This window comes from Sander lucioperca, chromosome 8 (assembly GCF_008315115.2).
Source record: "Sander lucioperca isolate FBNREF2018 chromosome 8, SLUC_FBN_1.2, whole genome shotgun sequence".
NCBI classification, from domain to species: domain Eukaryota; kingdom Metazoa; phylum Chordata; class Actinopteri; order Perciformes; family Percidae; genus Sander; species Sander lucioperca.
This window is the reverse complement of record NC_050180.1, coordinates 38,137,309-38,154,618: the sequence shown is the minus strand read 5'-3', so window position 1 is coordinate 38,154,618 and position 17,310 is coordinate 38,137,309. Positions and strand designations below refer to the sequence as shown.

The 17,310-nt window shown below is 40.0% G+C and overlaps 2 protein-coding genes across 4 annotated transcripts in view; both read right to left on the bottom strand.

The window, feature by feature from the left end:
- Positions 1-5,355, bottom strand: part of cacnb4a (calcium channel, voltage-dependent, beta 4a subunit) — a 37,982-nt gene extending 32,627 nt beyond the window's left edge. For all 3 annotated transcript variants that reach the window (XM_031322731.2, XM_031322877.2, XM_031322809.2), the window contains exons 1-2: positions 5,080-5,355; positions 3,185-3,268 (exon numbers count right to left, since the gene is read on the bottom strand). In XM_031322731.2, coding sequence (XP_031178591.1) covers positions 3,185-3,268; positions 5,080-5,142 — 147 coding nt within the window. In that variant the 5' untranslated portion in view covers positions 5,143-5,355. The remainder of the gene's footprint in view (positions 1-3,184; positions 3,269-5,079) is intronic.
- A 1,522-nt stretch (positions 5,356-6,877) lies between these two features.
- The window catches only part of stam2 (signal transducing adaptor molecule (SH3 domain and ITAM motif) 2), a 19,553-nt gene continuing 9,120 nt past the window's right edge, over positions 6,878-17,310 (bottom strand). The window contains exons 7-14 of the mRNA XM_031323084.2: positions 17,264-17,310; positions 16,084-16,178; positions 15,825-15,907; positions 15,645-15,732; positions 15,483-15,537; positions 15,107-15,254; positions 10,570-10,733; positions 6,878-9,316 (exon numbers count right to left, since the gene is read on the bottom strand). The exon at positions 17,264-17,310 is cut by the window's right edge and continues 152 nt beyond it. Of these exons, the coding sequence (XP_031178944.1) occupies positions 9,142-9,316; positions 10,570-10,733; positions 15,107-15,254; positions 15,483-15,537; positions 15,645-15,732; positions 15,825-15,907; positions 16,084-16,178; positions 17,264-17,310 (855 nt within the window). The 3' untranslated portion in view covers positions 6,878-9,141. The remainder of the gene's footprint in view (positions 9,317-10,569; positions 10,734-15,106; positions 15,255-15,482; positions 15,538-15,644; positions 15,733-15,824; positions 15,908-16,083; positions 16,179-17,263) is intronic.

Below are 17,310 nucleotides of genomic sequence, written 5' to 3'. Positions count from 1 at the left end.
GCTCATGCCTGCTTTTTACTAATGCATATGCACAGCAGAAAAGTTGGTAGAAGTCACAACATTCCACCATTGTGTTTCATTTAGTCTGCTGCTGACCTTATTTCACATACTGATGGGATTAATTGCATTTTGCTGACATGTACAGTTAATTCTTGAGAACACTGATGCAGGATATGTGAGGTAGTCATCATGTGCATACAAACACGTAGCTTATATTAGCTCTCAACAAACACAAAAATCTAAGAATGTGGAACCAGAGCAAATGTCCTCTGTGCCACTTCAACGTTGCAGCTTTGGATTATTCCTGAGAGCAAACATCTGTCGAGCTTTGGCATCCTCTTATCATGAAGCTCAGAGGTTGGCCCGGAAGCCAGAGAGAAAAGAAGCATCTTTCCACACGAGTACTGCATGTAGATGTTCAGCACACAGTGTGAGAGAATCAGCTCTTTACCAGCACCTCTCTGTTAGAGAGGTCTGCTCAGCATATCATGTGGTGACTCATACTGATACATCAAACATATCTCCTCGAAAACATTCTGTACTGTTAGTTTTCTCTTTCAGACTTCCTTTTCCCTTAAATGGACTGATCTGTATGAGGACATCCCACAGACTCTGGCCCTGACCAGTTGCCATTTCCTCCATTAATCCTAATACTTTAAGGCCCTGAATTTATTTTTAATTTTTTTATCAATCAGCTTCTTTCTCTGAGTGAGATCTACAAAAGTTTCTGTATTTCTGTCTGTGCTCTTCTTGCTGGTTTGAAGTGGGTGCAGTGAGATTAGCAATATTTGAGTCACAATCTGATGACAGTCGTGCGGTTGTTTGCCTATGTTGCCAATACAGTCAATCCAATCTGATCAAACAACACCCACACAGTCCTGATGAAGCACATTCGCTGAGTTTCTGTGTGTTAGACCCTTGATAGAGAAATACTTGAGATTTGAAACCAAGTTTTCAGGGGCTTTAACACACCCCTGAATGCAACACAACACCCTAATTTTGCTCTTAAAGACAATTCTCCATTCAGGAGTTAAACAACTGAATGAAGCTGAATAACCCTTCTGTCTAGGCTTTTGCCATGTGCCAGAAAAGCATGATGTGAAAGCACAGAACTGGGATAAGGATGAGGATTGAGATCCTGTCAAACTTTCTGTAAATGTGGTGCGACCTCTAGCTCACCCAGTAAGAGTGTGCGCCCCATGTAGGCTGAGTCCTTTGCAGCGGCCCGGGTTCAAGTCCGACCTGCGGCCCTTTGCTACGTGTCATCCCCCATCTCTCTCCCACCTTTCCTGTCTATCCACTGTCACTATCTAATAAAGGGAAAAAATGCCCCAAAAAATCTGTAAATGTTATTTAAGTCTTAAATGAAAGCGTAAGATATCCCAATGGTTTGGAGAATAAACCTGATATAACTTTTATTTAAAGCATTTTTCTCAGCGTTCTCTTCTTTTAAGTGAGCATTTATTTAAAAAAAACATTGTACTATCTGCTGAAAAGGAGGAGGAGGTGCAGTTTCCTGCTAATCAACCTTCGGGGCTTGACCCCTGTTGTTGATGGGCAGCTGTTACTATGGATACACAAGGGAATCAAAGAGAGCCCACTGCTCCTCTTCTCACCTGATGACGATCACACCGGTGATGACACAAATCACAGCGGGGGTGTTAAAGAAATCTGTGAGGGAAAGCAGTGAGCAAGAGATTTTATGTGTACATTTCTACGTCCTTGTGTCTTTCTTCTTTTTTTATCCGTTCTTTGTTTTTTAATTTCTGCTTGTTTTGTTCTTTCTGTCTAATACATCTTGTTCTTCCTCCTTCCTGTGAGCCACATAATTACTACCTGCCGCTTTCATGCAGTGGGCATTCAATAATTAATGGCAGATGTCAACAGGTTGAACGTACAGTACATACACTGGTGTGTAATTAAAACACAAATCCATGAATAACTCTAAAGGACTGTACTATTCATGAGAATCCAACAACTGCTCTGTAGCTATACTGTCTATACTGAACAGGTTTAGTTGAAATGCTATTAAACAAAACAGACTGAATATTGCCTCAAAAATGATGATATGTGTGACCTTCATGCCTCAGGACTCATCTACTCACCCAATACAATCTCACACGTACAAACATGACCTACATGTGATAGAAAATGTGGCAGCCACAGATCTGAGCACTTGACACTATCATCACTCACATCAGGCTGTTGGGTTTGACAAGCTGTCGTGCGCTTTTGTTCGCATGTCCACGTTGAAAAGCCTCCAACCTGATTCGTTTTGATTTGCTGTTACCGCATCTCCTCAGTGTGGTACAATGATGGAGAAGTGAAAAAGTGAAAGAGGCATTGAAAAAGAAAGAGAGGGTGACAAACTATCCTTGCGCCGCTAAATGGCCTCTGCAGCCTCAGTTCCCTTGGTAACTTGTTAGCAGGATGTCAACGACCAGGGTAATTCTCCTGTGTATTATGAATTACAGAAGGGACTTAATACCGGAAACTAATTTGAATTTGTTTTACATTGGCACATACAGCATAAAGGAGGCGGCATTCAAACGACCCTGCCTAACCCCGACCTTATGAATTAAACATGGCTGATAGCTCTTAAGCAGCGGAGCGGGCTGAATTTCCAGGATTACAAATCAAGGCCCTCCTTCCCTAAACTACAGCAGAGGCTGTTTGATGTCATACTGTAGCACCTTTGTTCACTTTTCACTTGAATCAAACTTTTATGAGTGATACTAAAAGTTTTGAAATGAACTGAGGTCAGAAGCCAACCGAGGTACACTGCTGTCAGAAAACTCACTTTTTCAAGTTTTTACAAAAGATAAGGAGGAATTTCAACAAGAGTTTCTTTAAATGACAAGTCCCCAAATGTGTTCAGCATTCACTGTCAGTGCTGGGATTGGTATCGCGCTTTCAAAACTGGGTGCTTTTGAAAGATGAATGGATAAATCTGATCACAGACTTTCACAGAAAAATAGTGAGACGTTTCATAAGTAATTTCACCCAGAAAAAGTTATGTTGCTCCCAGTAAATGGCATCCCTTGGATGTGAGGACAGCTCAAAATATGCTGCCAAAATAAATATGGAAAAAAACAAAAGATCTGCTAAATCTGTTTATAGATCAGCCGGTCTTTGTTATACCTTAGACTCTCACCACTAGTAGGAGAAGTTTGTCTTGTCCTACCTGTCTGAGGATGAAGCTGGTGGAGGTGGTGCTGCCGTCGGACCTTTTCAGCCGGCTACGTCTGGAGTACGTCCCTCTGTTAGCCTGAGGACAAAACACACACATACAAATAAAATTCTGCTTTTCATATTCTGTATTTGTGATTCTGTTGTTGCTGTATCTTATACCTATATTTAGGCTACCCCTTACTCTCTTCCACACTAACTCAATGTCACCTTTCCTCCAGCAACCCCCATTAAAAACAGCATTTCAGTCCCTGGGGGTGGGGGGGGTGACAGGGCTCTGACTCTCTGCAGCTGCTTATTGTCCTCTGTGACGACCTGATAATATGAAGTCAGTCTTTTACTGCTTTCTTAGACCAAAATCCATAGTACATTTATTTTGCATGAACGTTGCTAAGCTGCACAGATGCACTCTGTGTGACCCACTTTCATATGTAGCCAGTTTGTTTTAGTGCTTGAGGAATAAATGAGGTAACACCTCACCTGAGACACAAGAGGAGGGGCGGAATATGATAAATGACTGTATGTGAGGCACTGGAGTGTATCTGGGGTAAGTGAATGCTAGTTCCAAAACAGACTGCTACTTACTTGGAACTGCATTTATGTATTACATTCATCTAGCGATGCAACAAACTGTAATTTTCATTTTCCATTAATATGCTAATTATTTTCTGTAAAATTGTGAAAAAAATGCCAATCAAAGCCCAAGATGACATCCACAGATTGCTTGATTTTTCTAACCAACAGTCCAAAACCTGAAGATATTCAGTTGACAAAACTGTTTCAACTCAAGTTCCACGTTACACGCTTTTTCTGGAGCTTTCGACTGTATCAATGGGTCATCATCAACAGATTGAATTTGCTCAGTAGCCATGGAGCTGTATGTTCAAACTTTCCCTGATTTTACCGGTACTATCACATTAGACTAGACTGGGTAAACCCAGCCCGATCTGCCAGCGATTTGATTTCGCCCTGCAGCTCTTAAAAGATTGAGCTCGGTCTGGTGATGGCCAGACTAACATTAGACAACAACAATTAGCAAATACTCACATTTAACAAGTTGGGACTGGGTAATGTTCAGCATTTATGCCTAAAAATGACATAGTCAATTATCAAAATACAGTTAATCTTCTGCCAAACAACTAATTGATTAAATAAATAATGAATTGTTTCAGCTCTACAATCAAAAGCATTTATTATCTTACTAATTTATCTGCTGTTTATTCCTTCCGATGCTGTCTGTGTTCTCTTGCACCTTGCAGACCCTCTAGACCCTAGATACCATCTGTCTGTACATGTCCTCTGTAGGCTATTTATCTTTTGCACATAGTAATGCATGCATTTAACAGTGACACCACAAGTACTGATGCAGAGGTACAAAAAAGCCCTGTTCTGTATCAACAATGTTTACAAAATTCTGCTTCAGTGGTAAAAATATAGTTCTTTTGTGGAAAAAGTGACTTTGACCACCTCATACATCATGAGTGGAGTTCTAGAGAAAATGTTTAATAATTAAGAACCTAATTTCTTTTTGAATAAATCAAATTCTCACCTTACTGCAGGACCTGAGCTTGTGTTTGATTAATAGCACCTCAGGGGGCTCATTAGATATAGGCCTAACATGCAGCTTTAGTTAAACATAGAGCAGAATGATGAGTTTGGTGTGTCTGTGGGGATTAGAGTTCAATTTTTACAATCCATTTTCAATATTGCTGTTTCAGTAGGAGTGTAGGTATTGATCTCCAATAGCCTAACACATTTTTTCCCAATCAATAATAGCCTATTATTCTTATTCACATGTTTGGCTGTGCTTATAATTGATTCAAATAACTATAAGACAAGAGGAAGAAGAGCCTCGGTGATTTCACGTGATTTGTGTTTTTTTTTTCCTACCTGAAACACGGGCTTCTGCATCCCTTCTCCTATCCCGTGTCGGGTGTAGATGTGCCGGGACATCTCAGCCAGTTCATCGGTCCAAGGCGGAGGCTGCCTTTCCGTACCGCTCCACTGGAACTGCTGCTGCTCCGGTAGTGGGCAGTGGACCGCGGGCTCCAGCTTTGCTCCGGTTCCGCTTCACGACAACAGAAGAGAAAAAGATGTGTCCCACTCTGCAGTAGGTCTGCACAGAATAGATGAAGCCCGTGTATCAGCGCGACCACTGATACTAGCCCTCCCCCTCCACTCCTATCACACTGGGCTTCAGTAGTGCTGCGTTCAATGACAACGCAGATATTCTGAATTTCAGCAATGCAGCTTAAGATACGCATGAAAGACCAACATATAGGGCTAGCCTAGGAGCCATCAATCCATCACCTCGTTTGAGTGAAATGTCCAACTAGTCTAAACGAGTTGTACACGTGAGAGAAGGCCTATGTTTAAACATTGTTATGTTGACACCAGTCAACTAGTGTCAGGAACAATCCCTGTGCACCCTGTAACACTAATAAGCATCCGCTGTAACTGTAAATTATGTTTTATAGTTTGCATTCATACTATTTTAACATTTTAATGTCATCACTGTCAATAATAATCTAAGCACACTCTGTATGCCCTATAAACAGTTTATAGTCAAATGTCATATCCACGTAGGCTACCTCATGTAGCCTAAAGCAACCTGTTACATGAACCATTCCATAATTATTCCAGCACCCTTTGCGCTCTTGTCTTTTATTCGTTATTGTGGATTTTAGCTGTATGCCTATTTTTGTGTAAGTCCATTGAGAGCTTTGAAAAAACAAATTTCTTGTGCAAATACTTTCCCAATGATTCAGATTCTGATGTTGGACTTTACGAGGTGCATCTGAACGCATCATAAACACTTCACCAGCATGACCTGGCATTTGGCTTGAGAGTTCAGGCAAATGCATTCTCTTCATTGCATTAAAAACAACAACCCTCATAAAAAATGGAATTATGTCCCACTACAAATACTGTAGTATAACTAGGTTATAAAGAAAAACCAAACTTCATCTTTAAAAAAACAAGATGAATGGTTTGAATATTAACATGATTAAAAGTGCTTTTTTCAAAACATTTTCCATAATGACTGGTAACTAAGTTTCTTTTATGATAAATAGAAAATATTTGAATATATGCTATACTCAATATATTTAAAGTATTGTATGTACAATTGTAACCCAACACAATCACTTACTGATTTAGTGTAGTGCTGTGTTCCTCACATAAAAATAAAACAAACAAAAAAAGACCAGTTTTATCCCAGCAAATAAACTAGGACAAACAACAGATGATAAAACCTCCTCAGTCATCCTCACCAGCTGTGCTGCTTTCAGACTATCTCACTGCAGGTCTGCGGAGAGCCTAAACACGGTGTTCTATCTCGGTGGCATCCTGGATAACAGCCTGGTGTCTGGCCTTGAACAGTGAATTAAAGAGAACAGTTTTACCTGCACTTTGCCACCAGAATGACCCTGGCATTCAAAGGAGCCCCGGTGCAGCTTTTTGAAAAGTAAAGAGAAACTATAAAAAGGCTAAGTTCAATGAATAAATTATACCTTCTGAATAATGACCATATTATAAGCTTGTTCATGACGTGCAGCTGGTGAAGTGTGCAGGGAATCGGAGACTAATTAGTTGCGAGGCTAATCATCTTCCTCTTAATTTTTTAAATGTAATTACTTAAAAGCATCCATAGGGAAAAGTAAGTTAAAAAAAAAAAGACCACCTTCAACACAGGTACATTTCTTTTTATTTCAAAGAATACTATGTTTGCTCTGTTAAAAAAGCAGTCTTAAAATCCTGGATAAAGGAACTTTTCCTGGAATATTTTAAATATACAGAATTATACATATCCAGCGGATTCTGAGACTGAAGTTAGTCGCCAAAGTTGTGTCTGTGTCATTCTTTGATTTCTACAGAAAAACAAGGCATCCAGTGGTAAATAAATGTTTACAAAGCTAAGGTGCAATGGCAATGCAACCAACAAAACCAGGTATTTTACATCTAATATACAATGCCTTAAATATGAGGCCATAAAGAAAATATAGACAGTTCTGGCTAGAATTATAACTACGGAGCTACTGCAACATGACTGTAGATTCTATGAAAGCTGCTCCTTGATTTTCACCCCCAAACTGAAAAAAAACAAGAGTAGATTTGAAACATGATCTCTTACTTTCCTTCTTATTCTTATTAACAGTAACTAATTGTTTCATCATGCCTGGAAAATAAAAAGGTAAAAGTAGAAGCAAAACTAAGAATAATAATTACACATTCTCCAGCCATGTAAATTATACATGTATAATGTCTCAATATATATATATAAATCAAAGTACAGACGAGGCCATTGACAATTTTGAAATTTAAGTATATAGACATGATAAATCTCAGTATCGTGCATTTGCATAAAACATGGACTTCTAACAGGTTTCCGCTAAGTGGAAGAGAATCCACAGATGAAGATGAGAGGCAGCAGGGTACAGATGTTATAATCATGAACAGATGCAGCATTTCACCAGATTAAAAAAAACACACAAAGAGATCTAACTATTTCTCAGTTTACCCTAAAATCTGATCCTTGTGAAAATCAGTGTAATTTTACAAAGATGAATTATGGGTAAACCCTCAAACACATACAAACATGTAAAAAAACAAACAAATATGTGCACACACACACACAGAAAATGTCATCTTAAATATCGCAAATGCAACCACAGAATGCATTACAAGGCAGTGAGTTTAAGGAAAAGTATTGTTTTTAACCATTTACACAAATATAACTGTTAACATACATGTCTGATGGTTGAAAATATAGTGTGGACTTCTCTTCAGAAAACAGATGAGCTAAACTGATGAATGCTGGTGAGAAGAAAAAAACGGAGCTCCTGCCTTTTAATAACAGCTGACTTTGCAGAAACAGACTCACCAATCTCACCAAAAAATGTTGTTTCGATCATTCAGTGCAAACTGCAGTAGAGGACAAAGAGATGGTCAGAATAAACTGTACCTGCCTTCAGATGAATTCACCTACAGACTTAAAAACAAGATGGTCATTAAAAACTATAAGAAAAACAAAACATTTAGGGCATGTTCACATTAATGCGTAGATACATTTGAAAATGCCATTTCGGTGTCAAATGGTGTTCAATCCACACTAGCAAGCAGCTGCAAGCTGGCTATACTGGACACGTTTCAGCCGCGTTTTTCAGTAATCTGTCTCACAAGCATCTGCCAGAACAGATATGCTTTTTAAGTTTTGATCAATACAGCCGTTTAGACCAGCTGTGCAAAGGCTTGCGTAAAGGCTCACGTTTTACTTGCATTTTACATGCAGAGCTGCTATTTTAGTCTATTCAATTCTGACTTGCGCATGTAGTTACATTGATCTTCTATTATGCTATATGGGCTGTACTGTGGCTAAACAGAGGGATTGCTTTCGCCACATTGCCCATATAATCAAGGTAGAAAAAATGTTTTCTCATTTATCTACATTAGTGTGGACATGGCTGACCCTATCTTACCACCTCAGAAGAGCACATGTTGCGTGAATTCTTTGAAGGGGGTCAATTCAGAAAAAAGCAATGTTTGGGAGTAGCATTGTGATGAACTATGAATTGTCAAAATAGGCTGCTCATTATTACATGGTCCTGTATTGGTGGGCAAACCCAACTCTTCTTCTGTGAAGACCAGCGCCGTGTTCACTGTCAGCCAGGAAAAAGCAGTGAAGAACAGGCGAAAACTCCTGGCGCCATGTTTAGCCTCGCATACAGTAGCTGAGGACATGCGCACAGAGAGTGTCCTGACTCAGATGAACAACAGACCTGCATTACATACACGCCGCAGTTAATTCAACTTTCGCAGGGTGTGTTCCATTCAGCTCATCAGGCACAGACACACAGACACACACACAGACAGACACACACACACAGACACAGACACACACACACGAAATATCTGATGCGTGTATTCATCTTAGGTCTACGGTCAGTAGGAGTTTTACAGCAAAGGCTGCTGATAATATGCCGCCTGCTGCTGCTGAGGAGCCTGGTGAGGAGGAGCAGCCACAGGATAGGACACAGGAGGCATGTTGGAGTTGTGATAGGTCGACATGTCCATGTGTGGGTAAGGAGCTCCAGGAGCTTGGTTCATGTACTGAGCGTTCATACCACTGCTGTGAAAAGAATACAGATGTGACAATTAATACCAACAAAGAGTCTCAACATGTAAAAAGTATAGTGTGTTTGCATGTAGTCTCGCTTCGCCAGACCCTCCTCCAAAACGCGCTGGAGGAGAGCCTGGCTACTCCACATAGCATTCGGGGACGGGAGGAAAACGTGCTCTGGTTTATTGGCATTTCTTTAAACCAATCACAATCGTCTTGGGCGGTGCTAAGAACCGGAGAAAAGCTGCGGTGCCACTGCAAAATAGGCTCAAAAGGAACTTGTTTTGGTGGAACATGTATACGTTTAAAAGTTGTTTTAGTCGTGCAACAGAAAACTCAGATTGGACAGATAGTCTAGCTAGCTGTCTGGATTTACCCTGCAGAGATCTGAGAAAAGGTTAACCATAGTCCTCATAACTCCACCGGAGTTTAAAATGCCAACACAAAAGGAAGCCCAAGGCAACAGATATCCACCCATGGTTTTATTTCAGTTAGCCTAATAGCTGGTTTGATTTGCATTGAGAGATGATCTTATGGAAAGTACCCCATGCCAATCTCTAGGTATGGTGAAGGGTATGATGATGTGGGGCTATTTTAATTCCAAAGGCCAAGGGAACTTTATCAGGATGCATAATATCCTGGATCCATGAAATAACTGGCCTTTAAAAACAAAAATCTGCCTTCCTCTATGGGAATTTAACATAGGGATGTACTTACTTATGCCCCCTGTATTTTAAGGAAGAACATTTATCTATTTACGATACATTATTCATTCACAAAGAAAATTGGTGAAAATTGGTGAAAATTGGAAAAAAAAATTTAATTAAGGCATTGAGATCAATTTCCAAAAGATGATTTTTTTTATTCCTCTTTTTAGTCAACTTTAGCATGGGTGTACTCACTTATGCTGAGCACTGTAGACTAGTTTGCATGTAGCGAATAAAAAAAAAAGTAGATCCTCTCAGACCTTTTTCATGAGCTTTCTAGATCTCTCGTGTAAAAATAATAAAATGTTTACTGAAGAGCTTCATTTCTAACTTAATAATGAAAATATACACATAGCAGTAAAAACACAAGTTCATAAAACCCAATATTCAAAACAAGTAGCTTGTTTATGCCAAGGACCTGAGGTATAAATCCATCTTGAATAAATCACATCATGACATGAGCCTTGTCATTATTTGTATTTGGAATATCTTTGCAGAGCTTTTACTCTAACAGCCTAAGAGATCCTGTTCACAGTGGTGGGGCTGTTTCCTTACCTCATGTAGGGAGGCTGAGCTTGGCTGTTGGGTGGGGCTGAGACGTTGGGGGGCAGTGAGTGGAGCTGTCCGGGCTGGTCGCTGGGCAGAGTGTAGGGCTGCGCAGGTGGAACCTGGGGCATCACTGGAGGAAGGTAGGGACCGCCGGCCGGGCCAAGGTAGCCCTGAGCAGACCAGAGGGAGAGGAGCAGGTCGGCTTTAATACGTGCTAAGAGCGTGATTAATATAACAATTCTTCTTCAATAAAAATATGTAGAGTGAAGTGTAGAGGGATATGAAGAGTGTTTTAACAGTCCACTGAGTGCTAAATAACTTTGACTGACTCGGACACTAACTGACTTGCTGAAAAAAGTGTGTACTACTTTATCAGTTTTTTAAGGAATATATAAAAAACTAAGCTCTAATTGGTCAGTCAGATCTGGCAACATTGCAGAGGTGCTGGTGGGCATATGTTATTAGCTTTGGCCAGAGCCAGGCTAGCATGACAGGGGTATCTTCTTATCTAACTCTTGGCAAGAAAGCAAATAGGTGTATTTCCCAAATCAAATTATTCCTTTAAGTATTAAAAATACAAAATTCTCTTTCATTAAACCATTATAATACTCTAATGCCCAGATTTTCATTCAACCCTTTCAGATGCAAGTTTCTGGAGGTTATACATACAGAGTTTCTTTCCATTTCCTCAGTAAATTAATATCACCTGTGTCTGTCGTTGACCCTACCAACACTAATGAAAGAGAAGTCCATCACTGAATGTTTGGCCTCCAGAACATGTCTGGCTACTGGGAGTTAGATACAGAATAAGAGATATAAAAACACAAGTCGTTGTTGGTTGTATAACGCGCAGACTATTAAAGTAAGTCAGGTCGTGTTGCTATGAATAGTATCAGGATTTTATGTCTCCAACTTTTTATTTTTTTATTTTTGAACTTTATTGCCCATATTAAACATTGCTGGCAATTTTAGCAATACAATACGTCTCCAACTTTAAGTGATTATGTAAAACAAAATCTTTGTCCCTGCAGGTGCAACAACATCCTCGTAAAGAACGTTACAGTACAATGCAAATAAAGGGCAAAAGAATAACAGCTGAAGAAAAATAAATAGGGCAGCACTCCGGTGTGGGCCTGCCCAGTGCAGTGGACATTTTTCTAAACCACGGGGGAGAGACAGTGACATCAATCATTACAGAGAAAACAGCCACTGCTAAGAAAACCCAGGCAGCCTCCAACTCTCTAGTGAGGGAAAAAAGCTGACTGAATGTCAAGCTATCAGGACAAGCAGAAGAAGCCAAAAAAAATCCAACTGCTCTGCTGGCCAAATATAACACACGAGGGTAGGATGTGAGAAAGAAAATATGGAGACTAAAATATAATAAAAATATAATCATGTGCCTGCTCTGAATGATTTACCTCATACATTAATCCTCTGTTGTCTCTATAAAATAAAAAAAACACATCACATCTAGAGATCAATAGAATGAGAGTGTGCCGATGTTCAATTATGCAGGTTACATTTCAGTTTACAAAAAAAGTACTGATATTTAGGGCCCGAGCGCCGACAGCGGCGAAGCCTATTGAAACTGAAGGAATTATTATTATTCTTTTCCCGGCAAATGAATTGGCTTTTTGAGGGGCTTAACATATTCAAAAACTCACCAAATTTGGCGGTCGCATCAAGTCTGGTGAAAATGTACGTATTTTAAGGGTTTCGGGAATAGGCGCGCAAAAATGGCTCGCTAGCGCCCCCTACAAAGTTAAGAAAATTGAGCCCCTGCAGTGCGTTTAACGTAGACTCACGAAACTTGGTACACATATGTATCATGTCAAGATGTACAAAAAACGTCATTGAAGCCATACCCTAAGCCCAACAGGAAGTCCGCCATTTTGATTTCAAAGTTCGAAATTAGTGCGATTTTGGCCATTTCCACATGTCGTACTTTAACGAACTCCTCCTAGAGATTTCATCCGATCAACTTCAAATTCGGTCTGTGCCATCTTAAGACATTAAAGATGAAAAGTTGTTAAAAGAAAAACTTTTCGTCATAGGGCATGGCCGTGGCGGGGCGGCCATTTTGTGCGTTTCGCCGCCGAAACAGGAAGTGGGTGTAACTCGAGTGTACATTGTCCGATTGGCTCGAAACTTTTCAGGATTCATGAGTCCAACCCTGAGGACAAATAAAGGCCGATATTTACTTAAAGTCATAGCGCCCCCTAGTGGCAACAGGAAGTAGGCCTAAAAGTCAAGGTGCTATACTTTAACGAACTCCTCCTAGAGATTTCATCCGATGTACTTCAAACTTGGTCTCTATCATCCCAACACCTTAAAGATGAAAAGTTATTCAAAGAAAAACTTTTCGTCTGACGGTGTGGGCGTGGCGGCCATTTTGAGTGTTGAGCGATGAACAAATAAATTGTTATAACTTGAGTGTACGTTGTAGTATCTGCCCGAAAATTCTCACGATTGACAAGGGTCCAGGCCTGAGGACACGTACAGGCCATATTTGACTTTTGGTCATAGCGCCCCCCGCTGGCAACAGGAAATGCGCCTTATATGACAAACATCATCCAATTTACATGAAACTTAGAATGTGTGGTCTGCGTGTGACAATGAGCCGGCCCCTATAATATAACCACGCCCACTTACTCAGCCCACCGTTTAAGGTAGAGTCTTGTGTGAGGTGTCATTGAACTCAGCAGAGAGTTCCTTCTTCATTGGTGATTGTTTGGCCCGCCCCCTATGGCTAAGCCACGCCCCCTTTCCTAACATTTGAACGATTTAAGGTTGACCATTGTGTGAGGTATCAATGAACTCAGCAGAGAGTTCCTTCTTCATTGGTGATGTTTTGGCCCGCCCCCTATGCTTAAGCCACGCCCCCTTTCATAACATTTGAACCGATTAAGGTAGACCCTTGTGTGAGGTATCATTGAACTCAGCAGATACTTCCTTTTTAATTGGTGATGGGTTGACCCGGCCCCTATAATTTAGCCACGCCCCTTTTTATAACATTTGAACGATTTAAGGTTGACCATTGTGTGAGGTATCAATGAACTCAGCAGAGAGTTCCTTCTTCATTGGTGATGGTTCGGCCCGCCCCCTATGTTCAAGCCACGCCCCCTTTCATAGCATTTACACCGTTTAAGGTATACCCTTGTGTGAGATATCATTGAACTCAGCAGAGAGCTCCTTATTCATTGGTGATTGTTTGGCCCGCCCCTCTGTGCTTAGCCACGCCCCCTTTCATACATGATGACCCGTTTATGGTAGAGTCTTATGTGAGGTATCAATGAACTCAGCAGAGACTTCCTTTTTTATTGGTAAAGGTTTGCCCCGACCCCCATGCTTTAGCCACGCCCCCTTTAACAGCTAATAAACTGTATGACGTAGCATCTTGTGTGAGGTATCATTGAACTCAGCATGGAGTTCCCTTTTCATTGGTGACGATTTGCGGTGTCTGAGTGCCACGCAAATGCACGGTCGTAAGGAGCGGCGACCGCCGGTAACCCCGACACTCGCAGAGGAGCGAGGGCCCGTCCATCGCTGCTTGCAGCTTTAATTCTTATTGGAATTGTTTTTTATTATTATAACTTTAGCTTTTGTGATAAATGTTCTGTGTTTGACTGTTCAATGTTCCATGCTTATTAAAAGAAAAACACTCGTATCTATGTTTTCATTCTTGTATAAGAATACAGAGCCGTTTTGATGGTGTCTCATGTTATAATGCTCCGTGACATGTTTTATCTGTTACACAGTGAATATTGAACTTAAGCTAAACTTAAAAAAAAAATAATAATAATAATAAAACTTTCCTCTTATTTGTGAAAATAGGCATGTGACCCGTTCCAACTCCACCCCTCAAATAATCAGAATCGAGAATCGATAAGAACCGGAATCGAAAGGAAGAATCGGAATTGGAATCAGAATCGTTAAAATCTAAACGATGCCCAACCCTATACAGTACACTGACAAACTTAAATGATTTGATCTGAAGTTGTCCAAGCATGCAAGATTTCACTGCATTCATTTTAGAGAAATTAATAAGAAATTAAGCCCATTCATTTGTCCACCGCAATTCACCATCATGTACGTACGTGGCTTGTCATTTAGAGTGGAGACATGCTGTATAATTACAAATACACTTTGAACCATATTCCTCTTGCTAATGAAGAAGCCAACTCTTTGGAGATCTTTAAATCTAAACTCAAATACTTTTCATATGACATAAACCCCTATCATGTGTAGACAGTAACTACATGAGACAGCCACTAGGAATCCAGTCTAAAAATGTATAATTATGAAGCGGGATGAGCTAGGTACTCCTGTTATTTTGTTCTTTGTCTTGTGTCCTTTTCATTTGGTTGTGTGCTGCTGTTTTGATATTGATTAATTGATTGACTGACTTGATTTAGACAGGCTTGTAGTATTAATGTTCTACGATGCAGCGCTACATAAATAAAATGTTTAAGTTTAAGATTAAACCATTGTTAAAGTGAGATTTTGGGCGGCACAGAGGACAACTTGAGTGCATTTTTCTGACCTGCATGGCTACAGCTGAGCCAGCTGGAGCATACTGCGCCTGCATCTTGGAGTAGGCCGAGTAGAATGGAGCCTCGTTCATGAGCTTGTTGTAAAGCTCCAGGGCCTCCATAACTTTCAAATTTAGCTCCGACAACTCTGAGTGTTTCCTGCAACATAGAGAGAGACATTTGTTGGATAAGAATTTGTAGAACAGTCCAAGTACACCCTAAAGATTGTCTTTAAAAGTCTCCACAGCTAATGCAATCATTTCCATCTTTATCCTAAACGTCGTAGTAGCTGAAATGGATCTTAGATCATCTCAGACACCGAGCGTGACCTTTAACGAATCAGTAATAATAATTCTGATAAATATAAGACGTCCGATAACACTCCACCTGTCAATCTCCTGTAGCTTCTCATCAATCATCGGGTTCATCTGTTCACATGCACCTTAAGATATTTACAGTTAGGGAGGGGAACAGAAACAAAAGAGTTAGAAAACAACACTGTTGCTCAGACCGTCTGCAGTAGATTTACACCAGCATTAAGGTTTATACCCTCCAGCTGGATCAGCTCTGGAGAGTCAGGAGCCGGATCTGCAGGATCTGCATTCTGCAGCAGTGCCTGTGTTCTGTCCATCTTCCCCTGCAGAAAGAAGAAAGTAGGGTTGGGTTGGCAGTTTGATTGAGAGGTGATGTGGGTTTGGGATTGTTTATGTACAGAGGAAATGGTAGTACCTCGTCAATGAAGACGGGCTCAGGCTCAACTTTGGTTTCCAGGCTCGTCTCTTCAGGACTGGTTGGCCTTTCAACAAAAGCCACTGTGGAGGAAAAGGTGAGTTCAATTAGCAGTTCTGAGACTAATTTGCTCCAGTTTAAATCAAATAGCTGAAGAGCATAGAGGCTGGTATGCTTTCTAAAAGGTAAAAAACAAAGGTCAGTGTGCTGTAGGGGCTACAGTACAACGTTCACTTTCAGATTCAATAGAAAGACTAACCTGTCTCTGGCTCAGCATTCAAATTAGTTGTGACAAAGTTGGAAGGGAAAAGCCCCACTCCTCTGTGGTTCTCTCCTTTCCACCAGTTTGGATCGCTATAAACAAAATCATGAAATAGGAAAAACTTCAATGCATGAGCTTTTAAGAGTGAGCCATACTGAGTGTCCGACTGAGTTTCAGACCGGTGAGAGCCATCTCAATGTAAAAATGTTGTAGAGCTGCAACTAACGATTATTTTCATAGTCGATTAATCTGTTGATTATTTTATCGATTATTCGATTAGTTGTTTGGTCTATAAATTGTCAGAAAATGGTGAAAAATGTGGATCAGTGTTTCCCAAAAAGCCCAAGATGACGTCCTCAAATGTCTTTTGTCCACACCTCAAAAGATATTCAGTTTACTGTCACAGAGGAGAGAAGAAACTAGAAGATATTCACATTTAACAAGCTGGAATCAAAGAATTTTTACTTTTGTCTTAAGAAATTACTCAAACCGACTAATCAAACTAATAAAAAAAATAGTTGCCGATTAATTTCAGAGTTGACAACTAATCGATTAATATTTGCAGCTCTAAAATTGTCCTACACAGTCTTCAGGTGTGTTCCTTACTTTATTTGCAGAACAGACTATGCCCCGCTATTAATTATTTGGAGAAAATTTAAAATCAGGAAGGCTGTATAAAATGATTATATATATATATATATATATATATATATATATATATATATATATATATATACATACATACATACATATACATACACTATGGTCACTCTATTTAATTTAACTAACAATTTGCAGGTTCAAATAATGGACAAAGTTAAACCAAGCACACATACAGTACATGTGTAAATATAAACATTCTGTGACATAATTTGGATTTGGAGGCATACTTCTGTGTGCCTCTTTGTCAACAAACCCTAGGACATTTCACAGGTAGGATTTGCACAGGTGTTTTATTATACTGCATGTAGTTGAAAAATATATTAAATTTGCTTGGATGCTTGTCTATATTTCAAACTCTGAGAATATCACTGATGATGCACTTGGAGTTGCATTTAATGTATGACTTGTGCTGTATGAATAAAGTTTGATTGGATTAGGAAGTCTGCAACACCAAACACTGAAATTGGTATTTTAGCAGAGCTGATTCATGATTGGACGCGTTATGAAACATTACCTGTCATCCAAAACCAGAATAAGTTCTCCAGCTTTGAAGGTCAGCTC